General features: G+C 38.4%; 1 protein-coding gene across 26 annotated transcripts in view; it reads left to right on the top strand.

Moving 5' to 3' along the window:
- TRPM3 (transient receptor potential cation channel subfamily M member 3) overlaps positions 1–19,589 on the top strand; it is a 905,462-nt gene that overhangs the window by 622,456 nt on the left and 263,417 nt on the right. For all 26 annotated transcript variants that reach the window (XM_034967586.3, XM_034967598.3, XM_034967583.3 and 23 more), the window contains exon 6: positions 2,520–2,691. In XM_034967586.3, coding sequence (XP_034823477.1) covers positions 2,520–2,691 — 172 coding nt within the window. The remainder of the gene's footprint in view (positions 1–2,519; positions 2,692–19,589) is intronic.

The raw sequence follows: 19,589 nt of genomic DNA, 5'->3' as shown, positions 1-19,589 counted from the left end.
GCTTCCACATAAGATCAAAAGAATAGGGATCAGTAAGATGAAGAAATTGAAACTCATGAGTGAAACTGTAAATTTGACCCTTTTGCCATGACCAATTCAGATGTGCAGTATTCCCAAAGAGCCGCTGAGCTATGTTTCACAAGAAAAGAAAGTCAAAAGTCAGAAGACTGGAGCACCCACGTCCTTAGAATACAGATACTGTATATAGAATATAGATTATTTAATTTTCTTCTTTTATTCTTAGATTGTGGTGAATACATCAGCTTGGCCGAGAATTATTTTCATTCCTTTATTCATTTGAAAATTTCACTTTCACTGATAGTCTTTAAATATGTTCATAGGAATTAAAAAACATGGGCTTACGTCTCAGCCAGCACAAATGCCCGGTGTTCACTATTACACACAGTTTAACCTCTCGAAAACCCACTGTCCCCTGCCTCTCACAGACTGCTTTGGTCTTACCCCTCCTTCTCAAGGACTCTTGCAGGAACTGCTACTAGAAAAGAGAGAACAGTAACTAAAGCATTTTCTTTTGTCTACAAGCACAATGCAGAGGCACTTTAAGAACAGGAGAGTCTTTCTGCTGAGCCTCTTTCAATAAAGCATTAATATTTATTAACTTGCACTCTGCTGTAGAATGAATGTTTTATGATAAAAAACAAGTAGCAACAAAATGGAAATTTTAACCACAAGCAACCTACTCTTCCAGTGATAACAAGCTCAGGATGGGATTAGCAAACCACTGTCTCTGTGTTTCGGGGGACTCTTACGCAATCATCTAGACAAAGCAGTAATTGATTACTGCTCCTTGCAATTACTAGAGACAATAATCAAAAAGTTATAGACTTCTTTTATCAATAAGAGCCAACTAAATGAAGCTGTGAATTAACCTTATATTAATGCTGCATTAACAAATGCTACATTAATGCTACATTGACAAATTAACATTATAGCAATACTACATTAAATTAATGCTACATTAACAAAAAAGTCCTATATATTAATAGGACTGAAGGCTTTTTCAGAAGCTCAGAATTATATACACATTTTATATTTAAATGAGATCAATCTTCAATTCAGAAAAGAAAGGATTTTTTTTCAGTGTTGAACAAAATCATGTCTGTCTCAAGTTTGCCTATTCATTCATTCATTCACTATTTATTGAGTACATTTTATTTGCCAGACACATAGAAATGTGGGATTTTGAATCAGAATCAAGGTCTAAAAAAATGACTTACATGAGTTCTTCACTATTGAGGGCTGCCCTTATAAATCACTTTGTAATTCCTTTAACAAACTACTCAATCTTACTACAGCTTTTTATAGTGTGTTATTACATACTGAAAAAGAACAAGAGCATCTCAATTCTATAATTAATGTACACACTCTGTAAAGGCACAAAAATAAAAATTCAGTAGCATTTATTTCTTTCCTGTCAATTTTGATGATTCAATACAGTGATAGCTGTACTGAGACCATGTAGCAATTAGCCTGTTGAATATTCTCTTTCTATAGTCTTGAGTGCAGTTCTTACCTAAATATTTTAGGAGTAGATTTCCAACCCATCATCTTATGTTTCCACTGGGTCTAAGCAGTATGGGAAAGAAAAATAAGCATAGATTTTGGAATCAGGCAGTCCTGGGTATGAATTCTGATTGTGTGTGTGGTAGACTCTCAGAAAACTTACTTTACCTCTCCATTTCTTAGTTTCTTCGCCTACAAAATGAACACAATAGCATCTATTTTGCAGGATCGTTGCAAGGAATATAGATAACATGTATAGAGCAACTAGCTCGCAATAGGTATTGCTGTTCTTTTTATACAAAAAAAAAAAAAATCTGGAAGGCCACATTGAAATTGCTCTATTTTAAGTAGTGTAATTCACCATGAAATTAAAATAACAAAAAAGGTAGAATGAGACAGAGTTGAACATTTTGGGCCTGATTCATATCTGTCTCATGAGACAATTATTTTATATTCAAGATTTCCACCTAAATAAGGTATCTAGTAAGAATAATGTTGATTTTAAATAAGAGAACTTCAAATTACTGAATGAGATTGACAGAAAGAATCACATTTCTCCTAGCTCCCCGCCACCATCTCCAGAATTATAATTGTTCTGCTGTGCCTGTTAAAGTATGGACATGATAGAGAAAGGAAAGAAACAAAATAACTAGATTGTAAAATTATTTTGGGATCATTAGCAAATACAAGGTTGACTTCAAAATGAAACAATCATTGGCATGCCAGTTTTTAGTACAATGAGAGCACCATCTCTATTTTCTGCCTCATTTCAGTAAATAAATAAATACTCATTTAAGCACAGTCTTGCTTTGAATAACTTTTGCCATAAATCTTGCCTCTATCCAAAGCAATACTAAGAAGAAGATGTAGACTGCACTTTCACTGTACCACAGAACTGATGTTCTTTCTTTCTCTCTTTCCTCTGTCTGATTCTCCTTTTCATATCTTGTGTTCTTTTTTTCTGACTTCTGCCTCTTCCATTTGATACCCTGCAGGTTGTCCGGCCATACCAGACCATGTCCAATCCCATGAGCAAGCTCACTGTTCTCAACAGCATGCATTCCCACTTCATTCTGGCTGACAACGGGACCACTGGAAAATATGGAGCAGAGGTGAAACTTCGAAGACAACTGGAAAAGCATATTTCACTCCAGAAGATAAACACAAGTAAGTAGCGGTTGTTCCCACTGGCATGGCTCGTAGGAAGTATGCTGAAAGTGAATAACTTTAAGTACACCATGCAGCAATGTAATAAAAACTTGAGCAAGTTTTAAATATGAACCATTATTTCTACTGGGCCAGAGCTTAGAATGAGAGGAAGCCATCCAGAGGAGAACAATTGGAGGCGTAAGAAGTAATTACACAATTAGTGACTCCAGCTTGTGTATCATGTGTGAAAAATTCAACTCCATCTGGGGTATGTGTATGCAGATAAGCTTTCTCTTCAGACTTTTCCTTCATCATCTGCATGGTACTCTAAGGAGAAAAGTTTCTATTTATTAAGCTCTTTTTGGTGGCTAAACAGAAAAGCAAAAGAATCAGATTTTGATCTTAGCACCGATCTGGCTGTGCAAAGGCATTTCAAAGAAATTGAACATTCACTCTCTAAGCTAAAGCATCATGTGAAAATGTTTCTATTTATTAAGCTTTTTTTGGTGGCTAAACAGAAAAGCAAAAGAATCAGATTTTGAACTTAGCAACGATCTAACTGTGCAAAGGCATTTCAAAGAAATTGAACATTCACTCTTAGGGACATGGATGAAATTGGAAACCATCATTCTCAGTAAACTATCGCAAGAACAAAAAACCAAACACCGCATATTCTCACTCATAGGTGGGAATTGAACAGTGAGATCACATGGACACAGGAAGGGGAATATCACACTCTGGGGACTGTGGTGGGGAGGGGGGAGGGGGGAGGGATAGCATTGGGAGATATACCTAATGCTAGATGACGAGTTAGTGGGTGCAGCACACCAGCATGGCACATGTATACATATGTAACTAACCTGCACAATGTGCACATGTACCCTAAAACTTAAAGTATAATAAAAAAAAAAAGAAAAAGAACACAGAAAAAAAAAATGAACATTCGCTCTCTAAGCTAAAGCATCATGTGAAACTATCTTCATGAAATTTTAATTGTCTGAATTTTAAGTATGTACTCATTGTCTCTAGATACATATGGATTTAGATATAGATAGATGTATATGTGAACCACATAGTACATAGTTATGCTAATATTATCTCTTAAGCGCATAGGAATCTCTATTTGCTGTATTTATTGTGTAAACATTTGTTTTAACTGTGAAAGGTAGCATCATCAAAACAGCAATGCTCCCCAGATCACTAAGTGGCTTGCATGTAAATGCAATTTAGGTATGAAAGCAATCTACCGTCCCGCCTCACAAAATAAAATTCTATTTGTTTTTATAAAGTAACAGGTGAGGATGCATGGCAAGCTCAAACTTTGTGGTAATTAGATGTCCCATCAGGGAAACTTTGATCTAATTGATTGAAATTCCAAAGTCTACAGTTCCAAAGAACAAAAGATTCCCTTTGGCTAGATGAGTTTTCAGAGGTTCTATGTACTGTGATTCAACTTTTCCAAATGACTTTTCCCTTCTCTAGATTTTTCTCTGCACCTGTCCCAAATGGGTCTTCATTGCCATAGCCACCTTCCTCCAAAAACAGGGATGTTAGATTTATCAGACCACAGCTTCTCCTTCCTACACTCTCTTTTCTGGTCCCACCTTTTAGGGACTGCTACTGTTTAAGTGTCATGTTTCATGGTTTCATATTTTTCACGGTGAAACCTGAAATAATAAATTTTGTCCTAGGTCTGAAATAAAAATTATATTAGGAAATTTCCTTCCCCAACTGTCTTTGGAAAGAAGAAACACAAGTGTTATTATCCCAAGGTGAACATCTTCTGGAAACAAAAAGAGTAGAAAAGACTAGAAAATATACAGAGACCAGCAGAGATCAAATGTAACAAAGCACTGTGATCAATGGGTTGTAGGTTTTACTGTAAATACTAAAATTGAGTTCCATTATAGTACTTGATAGAATGGGCAAATGTTATGTAATCAGTGTTATCTATTTAGGTTTTTATAAGCTGCAGCATGACTTTCTGTACACCATCAAGTTAAGAATGAGAGCTTAAATAGGACTGAGCTAGAAGCTGAAGAGGATAAGAGCAAGGAAACAAGGAATAAATTCAGGGTCAAGTTCAGTACTCGGTAATAAGACAAAATCGGTCCAGAGAGGCAAAGCATGTCATTGTGGCAGGCCCTGGTGGCAGCTGGGCTGGTTAGCCAGTAGTGTGGGTAGCAGGCCTAGGGATGTGTTCGTGTAAGTTACGCACCCAGCAAAGGGGATGGGAGCTGGAGTTAAAACCCAGCCAGAGCCTAGGTTTTAGTCAAACTTTGGCACCTTCCAGAATGCCTAGAGGAAGGGGGTTCCTTTTTCTACTTGATCATCCCAGAGGGAGTACCCTTTTGCAGTGTACGTGCCTGAAGGGGTGACTTTCTTCAGAAATGGCAGAGCTGCTGCATATATGGATGGCACTGCAGGGGAAGCCCAGGGAGGCTCATGGACAGTGGCCTGGCCTCCCTGAGGAGCAGAGGCCAACAGCACGCAGCTGAAGAGCAGGCCACGGTGGATGGTCAGCATGTCAGGAATGCTGGAGGAGTCACCACCCGATACTAGTCCTTGGGTAGATCATCAGGGACACATCACATTCCATTTATGGAAACACCAAACCTTTGCTAGATTATCAAGGCAGGTAGTGGCACATGGGCACTTGACAAGCAGGGACCCGTCAGGAGTCTAGAGTACAAAGGAGGGGAGAGGCACAGATCCAGGTACCACGGGACTTACTTTTGGGACTGTATTTGTGGCTTCATAGAGACCCACAGGCTCCTCTTCCAGTGAATATATTAATAATTAAATGGTGAGAGGAGAGTTATAGAAGCCCAAGAGAAATTCTGAAGTCACAGGAAGTAAAAAGGCCCAAGGTAAGGAATTTGTGCATGAGCTGTAGTGAATGTCAAGAGTTAGCTCCTATAGCAGTTCTACCCCTGAACTTAATAGTGGTAGGGTGACCAACTTGTCTCAGTTTGCCTGGGACTTTGTTAGGTTTAGCCGTGAAAGTCCCAAATCCCTGGGCCCCCTCAGTCCGGGCAAACTGAGATAATGGGTCGCCCTACAAGTGAGTGACTCATAAGTCATTAGGTCAACTTCCCTCATTACTGTACTCAGCCCCCAAAGTCGGATGGAGCAGCAAGCTCCTTAGAGGGTAGGGAGTGACCCAGGCCCTTTGAAGTAGGTAAAGCAGGACCTTTGAGGTCTCCATTCAATTAACAGCAAAAAATGCTCACTGAGAACACAAAGGCCTCCAGAACAGCACTGACAAAGACACAAAGACAGGCAAAAAGCGGACCTGGTCTTAACATGAAAAACGGCAGAAGAATACAAACCTTTAATGCAATCCTCAGTCAGCAATTTAGAACAGCAAATCTACTTTCTAACATGGACACTTTGTGGTTCTTCCTTTTAAAAATAAAATTTTATGGCCGGGCACAGTGGCTCACACCTTTAATCCCAGCACTTTGGGAGGCCGAGGCAGGTGGATCACGATGTCAGGAGTTCGAGACCAGCCTGGCCAACATGGTGAAACCCCGTCTCTACTAAAAATACAAAAATTAGCTGGGCATGGTGGCAGGTGCCTGTAATCCCAGCTACTCGGGAGACTGAGGCAGGAGAATTGTTTGAACCCTGGAGGCGGAGCTTGCAGTGAGCCGAGATCATGCCATTGCACTCCAGCCTGGGCGACAGAGCAAGACTCCATCTCAAAAAAAATAAAACAAAAAAATTAAAAAGATAAAATTTTATTCCATAAGTTTATCCTAAAAATTCCATTTACTTTTTCATTTCCTGCTTCAGATGTTTAGGAAATCTAATTTACAAATGTGTAATTCAATTTCCTGAAAATGAAACACTATGCCACAATAACAGTGTCTACCACCTCTTACACTCAGGATGGCCCCAGGGAGGTATGAACGCCCCTCAGCATTTCCTTGCTAAAGTTCCATTCCCCCTCATCACTTAGGGGTGACCTGCATACTGTAGTATCCTATCAACGAGCCTGTTTTCTTACATAAATGGTGTAATCTTCTGAAGAATATTTCCCCTAAACATTAAGTGAATCCTGTTCAGGAGACTCATAAATGCTTTTTCATCAACATGGCAATGATCACTGAAAACATACTCCAAGCACCAGTGTTTGACCTTTTTCTCCACACTCTGACTTTCATTGTCCCTCCTCTCCCATTGCATTCCTACAGCCAACAGTCAGGACTGAAACATCATCATCAGTTAGTGATGGGCTTTGTTTATAAAAGAGAAGCCTTTCAGACATGAGCAGTTACCTGCCTCACAATGCTCTTCCATCTACAGTTTTTTAAACTTCAAATTTAATATGCAAGGAACAATTTCAGTCATTCCTTTAGTAAATAAATACTTATCGAATTCCTACTAAGTACCAGTCATGGTTAAGGTCTAGAATAGCAGCAATGAACAATTCATTGAGCTTACATCAAGGGGGGCAACCATAGTAATAAGTAAGAAAATGACTAACTGTGTGATGGCCGATAGTTTTTAAAAAGTGCTTTCGAGAAAAATAAGGCAGAGTAAAGCATCTATCAGTGCACTTGTGTGCATGCACACGTGTGCATTGGGAGGACAGTTTCCATTAGGTGACCAGGAATGACCTCTATGAGGAGGTATCATTTATGCAACAACCTGAATGAAGCAAGCGGCTGGCTGTGAAAGAGCATTCTGTGGAGAGTGAAAGCAGGAACTAAGCCACCAGGTGTTCAGTGAGGAGCGGGGAAAGCTTGGTAAAGAGTTGGAGCTTATTCTAACCAAGACTGGATCTGGGACATTACAGGGTCTCCCTAATTATTTAAAACATCACTCTGCTATAGTACGTAGAGATTAAACTGAGGTAGAGAGCAAGATTAAAAACAAGGAAATGGGCCGGGCACGGTGGCTCACGCCTGTAATCCCAGCACTTTGGGAGGCCGAGGCGGGCGGATCACGAGGTCAGGAGATCGAGACCATCCTAGCTAACACGGTGAAACCCCGTCTCTACTAAAAATAGAAAAAATTAGCCGGGCGTGGTGGCAGGCGCCTGTAGTCCCAGCTACTCGGGAGGCTGAGGCAGGAGAATGGCGTGAACCCAGGAGGCGGAGCTTGCAGTGAGCTGAGATCGGGCCACTGCACCCCAGCCTGGGCAAAAGAGCAAGACTCCGTCTCAAAAAAAAAAAAAAAAAAAAAAAACAAGGAAATGCCTTCAGGAGGCTATTGCAATAATGCAGGTGAGAGATAACTGGTTTGAAAAAGGATGGCAGCAGTGGAGGTAGTAGCAAGTGGTTGGATTTTGCGTGTGTGTGTACGTGTGTGTGCATGGGGTTGGGGGGAGCACTGCAGGGGAAGCCCAGAGAGGCTCATGGGCAGCAGCCTAGCCTCCGTGAGGAGGAGAGGCCAGCAGTGCAGAGCTGAAGAGCAGGCCACGGCAGATGGTCAGGATGCCAGAGATGCTGGAGAAGCCACCATCAGATGCTAGTTTTGGGGTAGATTGTCAGGGACACATCACATCCCATTCATGAAAACACTGGGCCCTTGCTAGATTATCAAGGCGGGTAGTGACACATGGGCATATTGACAAGCAAGGACCCAGTTAGGGAGAAGTCTGGAGTACGAAGTAGGAGAGAGGCACAGACCCAAATACCAGGGGACTTACTTTGGGGAACACACACACACACACACACACACACACACACAGAAGACAAAGCTTTGTTTTTGAAACTGTGGTAAAATAAATATACATAACCTAGAATTTACCATTTTAATGATTTTTAAGTGTGCAATTCAGTTTCCTTAAATATATTTACATTGTTTTTGTGCAATGATCACCACCATTCATCTCCAGAATGTTTTCACCATTCCAAACTGTAACTCTGTACTCATTAAACACTAACTCCCCATTACACATTACCCCCTCCCCCAACCCCTAGTGGCCACTCTTCTACTTTCTATCTTTATGCATTTGCCGATTTTAGGTACCTCATATAAATGGCATTATAAAATCTTTGTCCTAAGATATATTTTGAAAATAGAGCTCAAGAGGGCTTGCTATTGAATTGAGCATTCAGGGTAAGGAATAGACACTTCAAGGGTGATGCATGGTCATCCTTTGAGACACCACTGTGTCCTTAAAACAATGGGACAACATGAAAGCCCCTAAGGAGTGTTTACAGAAAAGAAAGGGACTGAGGACTAGTCTCTAGGGAATTTGTACAAAGTTTTTGAGAAGCGGTGAGATTCCACCCAGAAATAAAGAACATGCACAAATGAAGAACAGGAGGAAAAGCAGAGAATTACGGGCACAGATGTGGGTAGGAAGGGACACTTTCTGGTGGAAAGATAAGGTGATTCTCTAAACATAGTTTCTGTATCTACATAAAATAATACAGGAGCTTATTGGCTAGGAGTGTGTAAGAGGAGAAGGTGTTGAACATTAGGGACAGAAAACAACTACAGTCAGTTTAGAGACTGGGAGAATGAACAGACTAGGAAAATTTAGAATTCTCATGCAGCACAGTTGGTATTTGTGGTTGTAAATTTAAAGCAGCATGAATCATCAGAGTTGTATGGTTTTTTCCAGCCATGTTCAGTTACAGTGGTAGAATAGGCATCAATCTGGGATTTTACCTGGCAAGTAGGAAAGAGAGATGGAGAAGCAAGAGAAAGAAACTGATTTATTCTCTGTATATCTGTATCCCTAAAGTACCATCAGTGTCTATGAATGAAAAAAATGTTATGCCTGACATTTAAAAGAACATAAAATCATTAATCTAAAAGAGTAGATTGATGTACAGAGAGATGGTTAAGTAAATTATCAAAAGTGACTCACACCTTGAAAGTGTTTAAGTAAACAGGTTCATAATAAATAATTTTTAATATTTATTTTACTGTTCAGATGTTTATATAAGTTCGACCAACTTAATATATTGCTGGAAACATAGTAGCTGCTCAATAAACATGTGTTAGCTTAAAGAGTGGATACCAAGGGACTACTCCAGAAAGTAGCATCTATGTATCCTGATAAGAATTTAAAATTCTTATAAAATTGTTATTATTAAAGAATGTTATTATAGCCACCCTACAGCTATCATCCAGCCTCTATATTTATCAGCCCTTGGCCAATCTTGTTTTCTCTATCCATATACCCACCTACTTCCACCTCTGAATAATTTTGAAGGAAATCCAGACAGCATATCATTTCTTTTATAAATATTTCAGTACAAAAGCATTTTTTAAACCAATGTTGGCCACACATAGGCTAGATCTTAAAAATATTTCTTTAACTCAGTAGCAGCATCATGGCAAATATTAGTCTAAGAATTTTTTAACAATTCTTTCAGAAAATAAAAATTAAGAAATACACTATTGCATGCTGAAATTTGTCTTAAAGATTTAACAATCATCTTTTCTGGTTGCACATTCGACTTTCAGCTAGCCAAAAACTATTTAAGATGAATATTACATTGCAATTCTTAGAATTCAAGATTAGAAAGATCTTCAGCAATTGTGACTTTCTTTTAAGGGTTTAAAGAGAAGAGTATAACTTTTGGGAGAGGAGGAAGTCTTTGTCTGTTGCTAGTGACATAAAGTAACAGTGGCAGGTAGCCTGGGAGTTGAGATTGTCAGGGCTCTGTGACCTTGGGCAAGCTACTGTATTTGACTTTATTTCTCCATCTGTAAGCTAGGGATAACAATTCCCTAGCTTACAGATGGAGTTGTGATTAAAGGAGTCGTTGTGATTAAAGGAGTTGAGATATGATTCTGTCATGTGGCAGTTCAAAAGCATTGATTCCTTTCCTGACTTCTTGGCGGTTCAGTGCCCTGTGCCATGTCTACACAGCCTCACTGCCATAGGTTCCAACCTGAGACTTGGACCTTCTCTCTCAAAGCCCATCAGAGCCCAAGGTGTTCATCAGAATGTCTTATAACAGGCTCGGCGCAGTGGCTCACGCCTGTGATCCCAGCACTTTGGGAGGCCAAGGTGGGCGGATCACCTGAGGTCAGGAATTCACCATTGCACTCCAGCCCAGGCAACAAGAGCGAGACTCTGTCTCAAAAACAAACAAACAAACAAACAAACAAACAAACAAAAAAAGTCCTATAACAAATCATAACCTGGCTCTGCTTCTTAAAGAGAAGTCTTATACTCTCTTTAGTTACAGAAAGGTTCAAAGGGAAAAGTGGAGGCTTAAAATTAGATTGTGCTGCATATCACTATGCCTCTATTATTTGTTACAGAGTAATTTAATTTCTTAGTCACTGCAGCAATAAGAAATATATTCTAAACTGTAGTTGTCCCTCCTGCCTCAGTAAACAGAGAATAATAGAGAAAAATTAAGCTTTCTTTAAAAATCCAAGCTGTATCAGTGTCTTAGAGTAGTCATAAATGGCATTAGGATTTTTGAGTACTCGACTTGTTGGAGGTGTAGGAACTTGAGCTGAATATGAATTGACTGAGACTATATCTTGAAATATTAGATTTGAGTCAATATCAGATTTTTTTCTTGTGATTTACCATTTTATTCAAAAAAATTAGAAGAGGACAGAAATCTAGTTGTCTTCAGGCTCCATTTGATTGAGGTGTTATTCCTTTGTCTTTGAATTATATTTTAGGTTAGGCTGAATGGAAACTTTATTTGGATTGCACATCTGATTATATTGTGAACATCAACCTTGGGTATAGGAAATTTCATTATGAGGCTAGAATTTTCTGACTTTGTTATCTCCCTACTTGAAAGTGAAATCTATGTCATATGTAATCTAGTCTAAGGGATTATTTCCCCATGGCAGACCTTACAGATATACCTATTTTGCAATATTAATTGATGGAGTGTCTGGGTAGGTTTTGATTTCCATAACCAGTGCTTTTGCTGCTTTCAAAGTTTGCTTGGAGAAGAATTTGAAGCTCTGTTTTTTTCTTTACCGTATAGTAATATCTGACATTTGAGTGTGGTCTCATCTGATGAAGCCACCTAGAGTACCTTTCTCTAAAGCAGCAGATTAAAATGGGCTTAGCATTTCTAAGTAAACAAGTAGCAGAAAGAATTGCTGGATTCATAAAATATAATCAAATTTGGTATTTGAGGATATTGGTATTTAGAAATATCTGCAAAAATATGTTTTATTATAAAGTTCCTAAGCCAACACACCTATTTATCTATGATTATGTGCCTCCCCTGGAAGACATTTTAAAACGTGAGAGGTGGGATTTGGGGTTGTCACAATTTCTGGTGCTTATTAATGGCATGGGAGAGGGGCCAGGAATGTCAACATCCTACAATATGCAGGACAGTCTCACATGAAGAATCGCCTGGCCCAGATACCAACAGCATCTCTTAGGAAACACTACTCGGAGCATGTTACCCTGAGTTTTCTTTTTGTGTTTTCTAAATCTTTCCCATAACCCTCTCCTCACTTGTCAAGACTATACCCTTCTAAGGTAGCCTATACAAGTGTAAAGACATATGTAGAGGAAATGTTACTAGTGAATGGCAGTGAGATTCAAAATATGTATTTAACAAACCTGTGAAGGCTCTGGCGTCCTAAATCCACAGCAAGCTGGACATCAGCCCTGGTACCTCCTTCAAATCCTAATGCCACTTGCTATTGGGAAGTTCTTCCTCATATCTAATTTCACTTGCACTGAATCTTAAACCTGTTCTCTCCCAGATGAGGACAAAAGTCATTGTCTGTATTAGAGCTCTCAGCATATTTGAAAACTAAATATACTTAAATTGACCTTCTTCCATAATAGCTGTAGGAGGCTGTTTTTCATGGGAAGAGACACGCTGACTTGCTTAACAGGCAGAACTAACTCATGAAGTAAATTAGATCAGAATTTCCAATTCGGCAGCACCCACTCTTAGCACCACTGCTTTATATGTTTCAGGCTAAGGGACTCCAGAAACGTGCTCAAAGCTGAGCACCTTCCTGTCAGAGTCCTTGATGCGCAGAGAAATCCTACAGTCCACAGTTATTAGCTGACTTTGGGGAGAGGCAAGGGCCCAGAAATGTGGGTGCTTTACCTGCGGGTCTCTGGACAGCCTTCTAACTCGAGGGCATTGCCCAGGATATCATTTAATAAATCAAGTTTCTAGCTGAATAAAGAGTTACTAAATTGAATGCAAAGATAACTCTAACATATAATCTATAAATTACTGAGAATTATTTTGAAAATAGGCCAGGGGGCTAATATAAATCTTGAGTGAATGAATAAATTCATGAATCATGCTTTTCAAAAATTCACATTCCATTTCTGGCATATGTCTTTCATTCCTGGACTATATAGTAAAAACCCTATATGTATTAGTAGTTTTCTTTTGTTAAATCATGAAGACAATTTGTCATGGGAATCTGACAGAGGTTATCTAGCGAGCACCACTGACATCCTCAATAAATTTACCAATGTCTCTGACGCCAACACTGACGTTAATGTTGTGCACAACAAATGTTCAAAAAAGTTTAAGTGACTTGACCCAGTCACTTTATTATAACAGAAATAACAGTTCCAAAAAAAACCAAAAATATTTTAGTAATGTCAACATGATTGAAATAAACATGTAGTTTCCTGGGAAGCTTTTTTAAAAGATTATATATATGAATAAACAATATATAATAAATATGACATATTTATTTTTATTCTTATTATGATGGTTAGATAAGTCTCATTTATTTGCATTTATACTAAATAAAGAGAGGCCAAGACTGGGTGGTCTGTAGTAGCACAGAGAGATAGGAAGATGACAAAAGTTAGGTATGAGTTTCTAATGAGAATTCCTTCTGGGGAGTTTTCCATTTTGGAGTAACCTGTGTATTCATGTAGTAAGAGATTAGATTGGCAGGAGATCTTCAGGTCTCTTACCCAACACTGCCAACCTAGCATGACACTTTCCCCGCTGAGTCTCGATATACCTCATAACCATAAAGCCTTAGTTAGGACACAGATTCTGCCTCAGTAACAATGACTCAAAGTAATAGATGCTTCAATGAGACAGGAATTTTTCCTATTCATATGTTACTCTGAACATGAGTTCAGCTCTGATGTGAGTGCCTCACTCCTGTGAGGACTCATTTCATCTCCTTTGCTCTGGCATTCCTGTTTGCATGGTCCATGAGAGCCCACTGTCACATCTACATTCTGGCCAGAAGCAATCAGGAAAAAAGAGCAAGGGGAGGCCCTGCCCTTCCTTTCAAAGGCACAGTGAGGAAGTCACACACACCATTTTAGCTCACATCTTATGTGTCAGTATTTTGTCACATGCTAACACCTTACTAAAAGGTGATTAGAAATATGTAGTCTTTATCCTGGACAAATGCATAGCCAGCTAAAATCCTATCAGTATGAAGGAAAGGAAGACTAGATATTGAGAGACAGATGGTCATTAAATGGTGGCTGGAGTTGGCACATGAGATAAAATGTATCTGCCACTCATAAATAAGATATGTCTGTGTATTCTAACGTGCTCATTGAAGAACCTCACTCATAAATAGCTCCTGCAGCTGCAAGTCATATCTTGCCCTTTTGCTCTTTACCTGTGAGCTTTTTAGTGATAAGTCTTGCACTAGCTGTGGAAATCAGATTAAGACAAACTGCCTAAAAAGATATGGATTATTTTAGACCATCCTGGTTTAGTTAACTTTTTAAGTTAACAAACCTAAACAGATCCCCTTAGCCTCAAAATAATAATCGCATATGCAGCACCATGCATTAATGCATGTGCATTCTCTAATGGATCCTTTACCACATATTTTGTTACACATCATTTCGTAACATTTTAAGTTCCAAAATATTAAAAATAAATAGAAGTGTTTCTATGACACTGTACTTTTGACGTTAATGCTTCTAAGATGAATCCTGGAAGATAATTCTAATGTCATCTACACATGCCAGTAATCTTGGCAGCAGGTGGTAGAATGGAGGTTGGCCAGCCTCTCAAATCTATCCTGGAAAAAAAAAGGTTATAACTGGGTTTTGGCCCTCTTGGGGGAAAAGAACAAGAGACCTGTCTTAGGGAATAAAAGCAGCCATCCTCTGACTCTGTTGAAACATTTTAGGAGGCTCTGATGAGCAGATGGGTTTGTGAGGGATTTAAAGGATTCTTACACCAATTATCTAACTTGACATTCTTATACTTTAATAACACCTAAGTGATAACTAATGATTTGGCAAGATACAGACAGTCCTGAAGGGCTCTTGACGCCTTTGGAATGCCAGTAAATATATAATTGGATGTGTTTGCTGATGGCAATTATGAAAAGATAATTACTAGCTAGAGTTCTCTTAATAAATAGTGAACTGGGTCACTTTGTTTTAGAGATCAAGATACAGAGAATCCAACTCTAGTTAGTTTTTTTCATATAATTCTAGCTTGCATTATTCAATGAAACCTAAATGGTAGCTCTATAGACAGCTGAGATTTCCTTTCCATCTTGTGAAGTGAACAAAGCCTAGGAGTATCTGTTGTCTTACAGATTTAGTGAAACCACAAGCAAGCACTTTGAAAATAAACCTTGCCTTTTCTCTCGCTGTACTCTTGTAAAACAATTTCTTGGCTCAGCTTCTGGCTTAACATCTTTTTCCTCCATCATTTCATAATATCAAACTCATAGCTATTGTAACTTTTTCATTCACACAAGCTAAGCTTCCACAGAAAAATAAACTAACTGTTAAAAAACCCTATTAGAAAATACAGTGAACAAATGCAAAAGACAAGTGGCAATGCAAAGAAAATATTCACAACAATGACAAAGAGCTAATTTCCATAATATGCCGAGTATCTACAAATCAAAAAGAAAAATATTAAAATCCTTATAGGAAAGTGAGCAAAATCTATCCGCAGGAAGATCATAGGAAAGAAAATACAAGTGCTCAACCTCATTCATAATTGAGTAAATGAAAATTAAAACAATTTTTTAACCTATCAAATTGGCAAAAGCCAAAGATTAAAAATATTGAGTATCATTATGTATATATAGAAATATGTACTTACACATTTATTGTGGGTGCATAAATAGTGCAGTCTTATTTGGAAGACAATTTGGCTGCCCCTATTAAATATGAAATGTATGTACCCTTTAGCCCCATAATTTTACTTCTAGGAATTCATTTTACATATATTTACCACAATATTGTTTACAGTAATAAAATGGAAATAGCCTAAAGATTCATCAGTAAGCAACTAGTTAAACAAATTATATGTCAATATATAGTGAAATATTCTGAAATCATTGTGAATAATGTAATACCTCTGTTGGGCTCACATAAAAGATATTCAAGGGTATGTTTGTTCTTTTCTCAAGTTAAAAGTTGTACATAGTACAACTGTATGTTCAGTATAATCATATTATATTTTCTTAAAATTACATATATATACTTATAAAAATACCTGAAAGGACACGGGTGAACATTGATTAGTTACAGTTTCCAGGGAGTGAGACTTGAGGTGGGAGAAAAAATACAGGGAGTGACACTTTTCACTTTATACCTTTAAAAATTGCTTGATGTTGTTTTTTACAATGAGAAAATATTGCTTTTATAACGAAAAAAGAAAGAAAAGGAAAGGAAGGGAGGGGGAGGGAAAGAGGGAGGGAAAGAGGGAGGGAAGCAGGAAGGGAGAGAGGGAAGGGAAGAAAACCTTTGAAAGTAGTGTATTCACAGGGCCTAGGAGTTGGGTGCCTTTCTCCCTCAAGGGTATGAATACCATTCTTGACCTGTGGGTCAAGTGCCCCCACAGCTGTGTTTGACATACCTTCTTTTCTCTTGCTTACTTCTGGCAATCTGCTACTCCTTTTAAAACAAAAGGAAAGAGTCAGGTCAGGAAACATAAGAGAGGCTGGTTAAGGACATTAGAGAGAACAGTATTTTCAAATCACATATAAAGGATGTGTATAAAACTGATGAGACCAATGTAATACATTTGATGCTTACATTTTATAATGGCTGAAATCAGAATCAAAATTATTTTCCCCCTTTAGGGTTGGTGAATGACTAAAAGCCTAGGTGTATTCCCAATTCTTAGCTGTAGCCAGATATACTATTATATTGGAGATACTGAAAATGTCCCATGTTTACATCCGTATCATGAGAACAATCTAGTGGAGCTAAAATTGTCCATCGTGCTCCTTCATCATGTTCCTAGGCACCCCAAAGTCCATCTCCCTTTCCCCAGTGTCCTACCACCCGTTATGGTGCAGCTCATATACCTCTGGTTTCACGGTCAATATTGTCTGTGTGCTCACCAAGAAAAACGTGCTTCTCTCTGTACTCCACCCCACTGTACTTCTAAGACACCTCATGTGGAAGCTAAACACATGTCAAACTTCTTCAGCTTTTTAAGATGTGGCAAAAATAAGAACTCAAAATATCTGTCATTTAAAATAAATTGTGACTGCTCTCTGTTATATCTTCTCTTGACAGTACTTTTTATTAAGCGCTTTCTCTACTGTATTTGCTTGTGCATCTGTAATGCTCAAGGCACTGTAGGGGTAGCAAGATAAATAAGGTATAGCTGTATACTTGAAGAGCTTAGTCTTACAAATAAGTTAATAACAACTAGTGTTGATTGAGTGCTATTGTAAACAATTTACAAGAAATAACTGATTTAGTTCTTATGACAACCCTTAAGGGGATACCTTTATTACTCCCATTTACCAGAAAGAAAATGAAGCACAAAGAGGCACAAGGTCAGACTGCTAGTAAATAGCACGCTCAAGAAGTATGCATCTTAGCCCATGCCTCAACCACTGTGCTCTACAGCCTCTCTGTATGCAAAGAGCTGCATTATAAAGCAGCAAGTGTTTTGTTTTTTTTTCTAATTTTTATTTTAGATTCAGGAGGTGCAGGTACAGTTTTATTACAAGGGTATATTGCATGGTGCTGAGGTTTGGGCTTCTATTGATCCCATCACCCCAGATAATGAACACAGTACTCAATAGGAAGATTTTCAGCCCTTGCCTCCTTTTGGAGTCCCTAGTGTCTATTATTTCTGTCTTTATCTTTGTATGCACCCAAGATTTAGCCCCCACTTATAAGTGAGAACTTGTGATATTTGGTTTTCTGTTTTTATGTTAATTTGCCTAGGATAATGACTCCAACTTCAACTATATCCATGTTGCTACAAAGGACATAATGATTTTATCCTTTTTTATGGCTGCATAGTATTCCCTGGTGTATATGTATCACATTTTCTTTATCCAATCCACCACTTATGAGCACCCGGGTTGATTCCACGTCTTTGCTATTGTGAATAGTACAAAGCAGTAGATGCTAAGTGCCCTTTAGTAATATAAAGTGCTACAGGAATTCAGGCAATGAGCATCACTTAGCTCATTGCTTTCATCTTGCAGATAGGAAAGCCACTTGTAAAAAATCACAGTCACGTGTTCTGACTAAATTCATTACGTGAATTACCTTGGTAGAGCTTTTATCTGAACTTGAACTCTAAACTCCTTGTCTGCTCTTCTTTGCCCAGCCTTGTGGCACTACCTTAGTTTCACTTTTTATTCCTAATTTTCCCCCTTAAGACCATTTTTTTTTCTATTGTGTCCTGAAGGGTAATTAAGAAAATATTGAGACAATTTGGGGACATAACACATACCTGCTATCCAGAGATTTCCATTTTTAACCATAGTACCACTAATCTCACCCTGCTTGACCTTCACTAAAGTATTACTTAATTTTTTGTTCATTAGAGTTTGATAAATGGGGGAAAAAGAAGCTGAAAATACCATCATGCCATTCACTCTGCAGGAAAGACATAGCTAAGCCAATGTTGTGCTTGGTTCCATTAACAAGTGCTTGTGCTAAATTTCCAGAAGGGTTTGTGGTGTTGTCTATTTGAAACTTTGCTGATAGTATTAAGCCAGCAGTCTAATTGCCATACACAGTGGTAGAATGGCCTGGGGAGTATGTGCTTAAAAGCTGAATTTATGTCCTCAGAAACACATTAATTAGGAACTCTCTGGAAAATGTACAGTAGTTGCTCTTGGTTGGCCATTTTACAAACTATTGAGAATCCAGAGGAACCAACCCTTAGAGGCTGTGCTTCAAGTGATATTGCTTTGCATTTTCCCCAGTGAGTACATTCTTATGAGAAGGCAGCTTTGCCAGGGTATGGGTGCTGACATATAACCAAGTGATGTTGATGTTTCATGAAAAGTGGGTGAGTTCCTACATGCCTCTCACCAGCCAGCTACCAGCTGCCAAACTCCTACTTCCCAATATTTGCCACAAGTGAGGCTGCTCTCGAAGTCTAGCTTGATCCTAGGAAGCTAGGGTCTAGAGATCTAACTTGAGGATTTGGGATCTTCCCTTAATGCTGTCTCTAAGGAAGGAACAAAATGAAGGCAGAGCAGAGCTGTTCATACTCATGGGGTCCTCCTCTGAGACCATCTGACCAAAGGCTAGCTTGCTTAGCAACTCCAGAAATATGATATTACCATTAAGTTTATCTCCTAGTTTGGGAAACAATAACCAAATTGGTAGGAAACCTGCCAATTATACTGAAATGGTTTTGATGACTTTTTTGGAAGATATGTAGATATAGTCATAGATGTAGATATATTTATATCTATACCTTGGCCAGAGAGAGAAAGAGGAATCAGTCCAATTAATAATATTATGCATGTTGAGTAACATGTTAGCTTTGTTTCAATTCCTCTTTTAAAAAGAAAAGAAAAGAAACTGGGTAGATTAGCCTCTAAATGGATAGTTCTTTTAAGTCAAAAGTAGCTAAACACTTGAAACTAGAACACTTATTTCTCTAGAAATCAGGAAAATGTTATTAAAAGGAGGGAAGGAAAGAATTCAATTCCTATCCTCTCCTGGAAAACACAGAATTGGAAGATTCATAATTATCATTATAATTAATATAACAACAACTTATATTTCTTGAGGTTTTACTAAGTTCTAAGCA

This window comes from Pan paniscus, chromosome 11 (genome assembly GCF_029289425.2).
Source record: "Pan paniscus chromosome 11, NHGRI_mPanPan1-v2.0_pri, whole genome shotgun sequence".
In the NCBI taxonomy this organism is placed as follows: domain Eukaryota; kingdom Metazoa; phylum Chordata; class Mammalia; order Primates; family Hominidae; genus Pan; species Pan paniscus.
The sequence above is the reverse complement of the archived record's forward strand: the minus strand, read 5'-3'. Positions and strand labels throughout refer to the sequence as shown.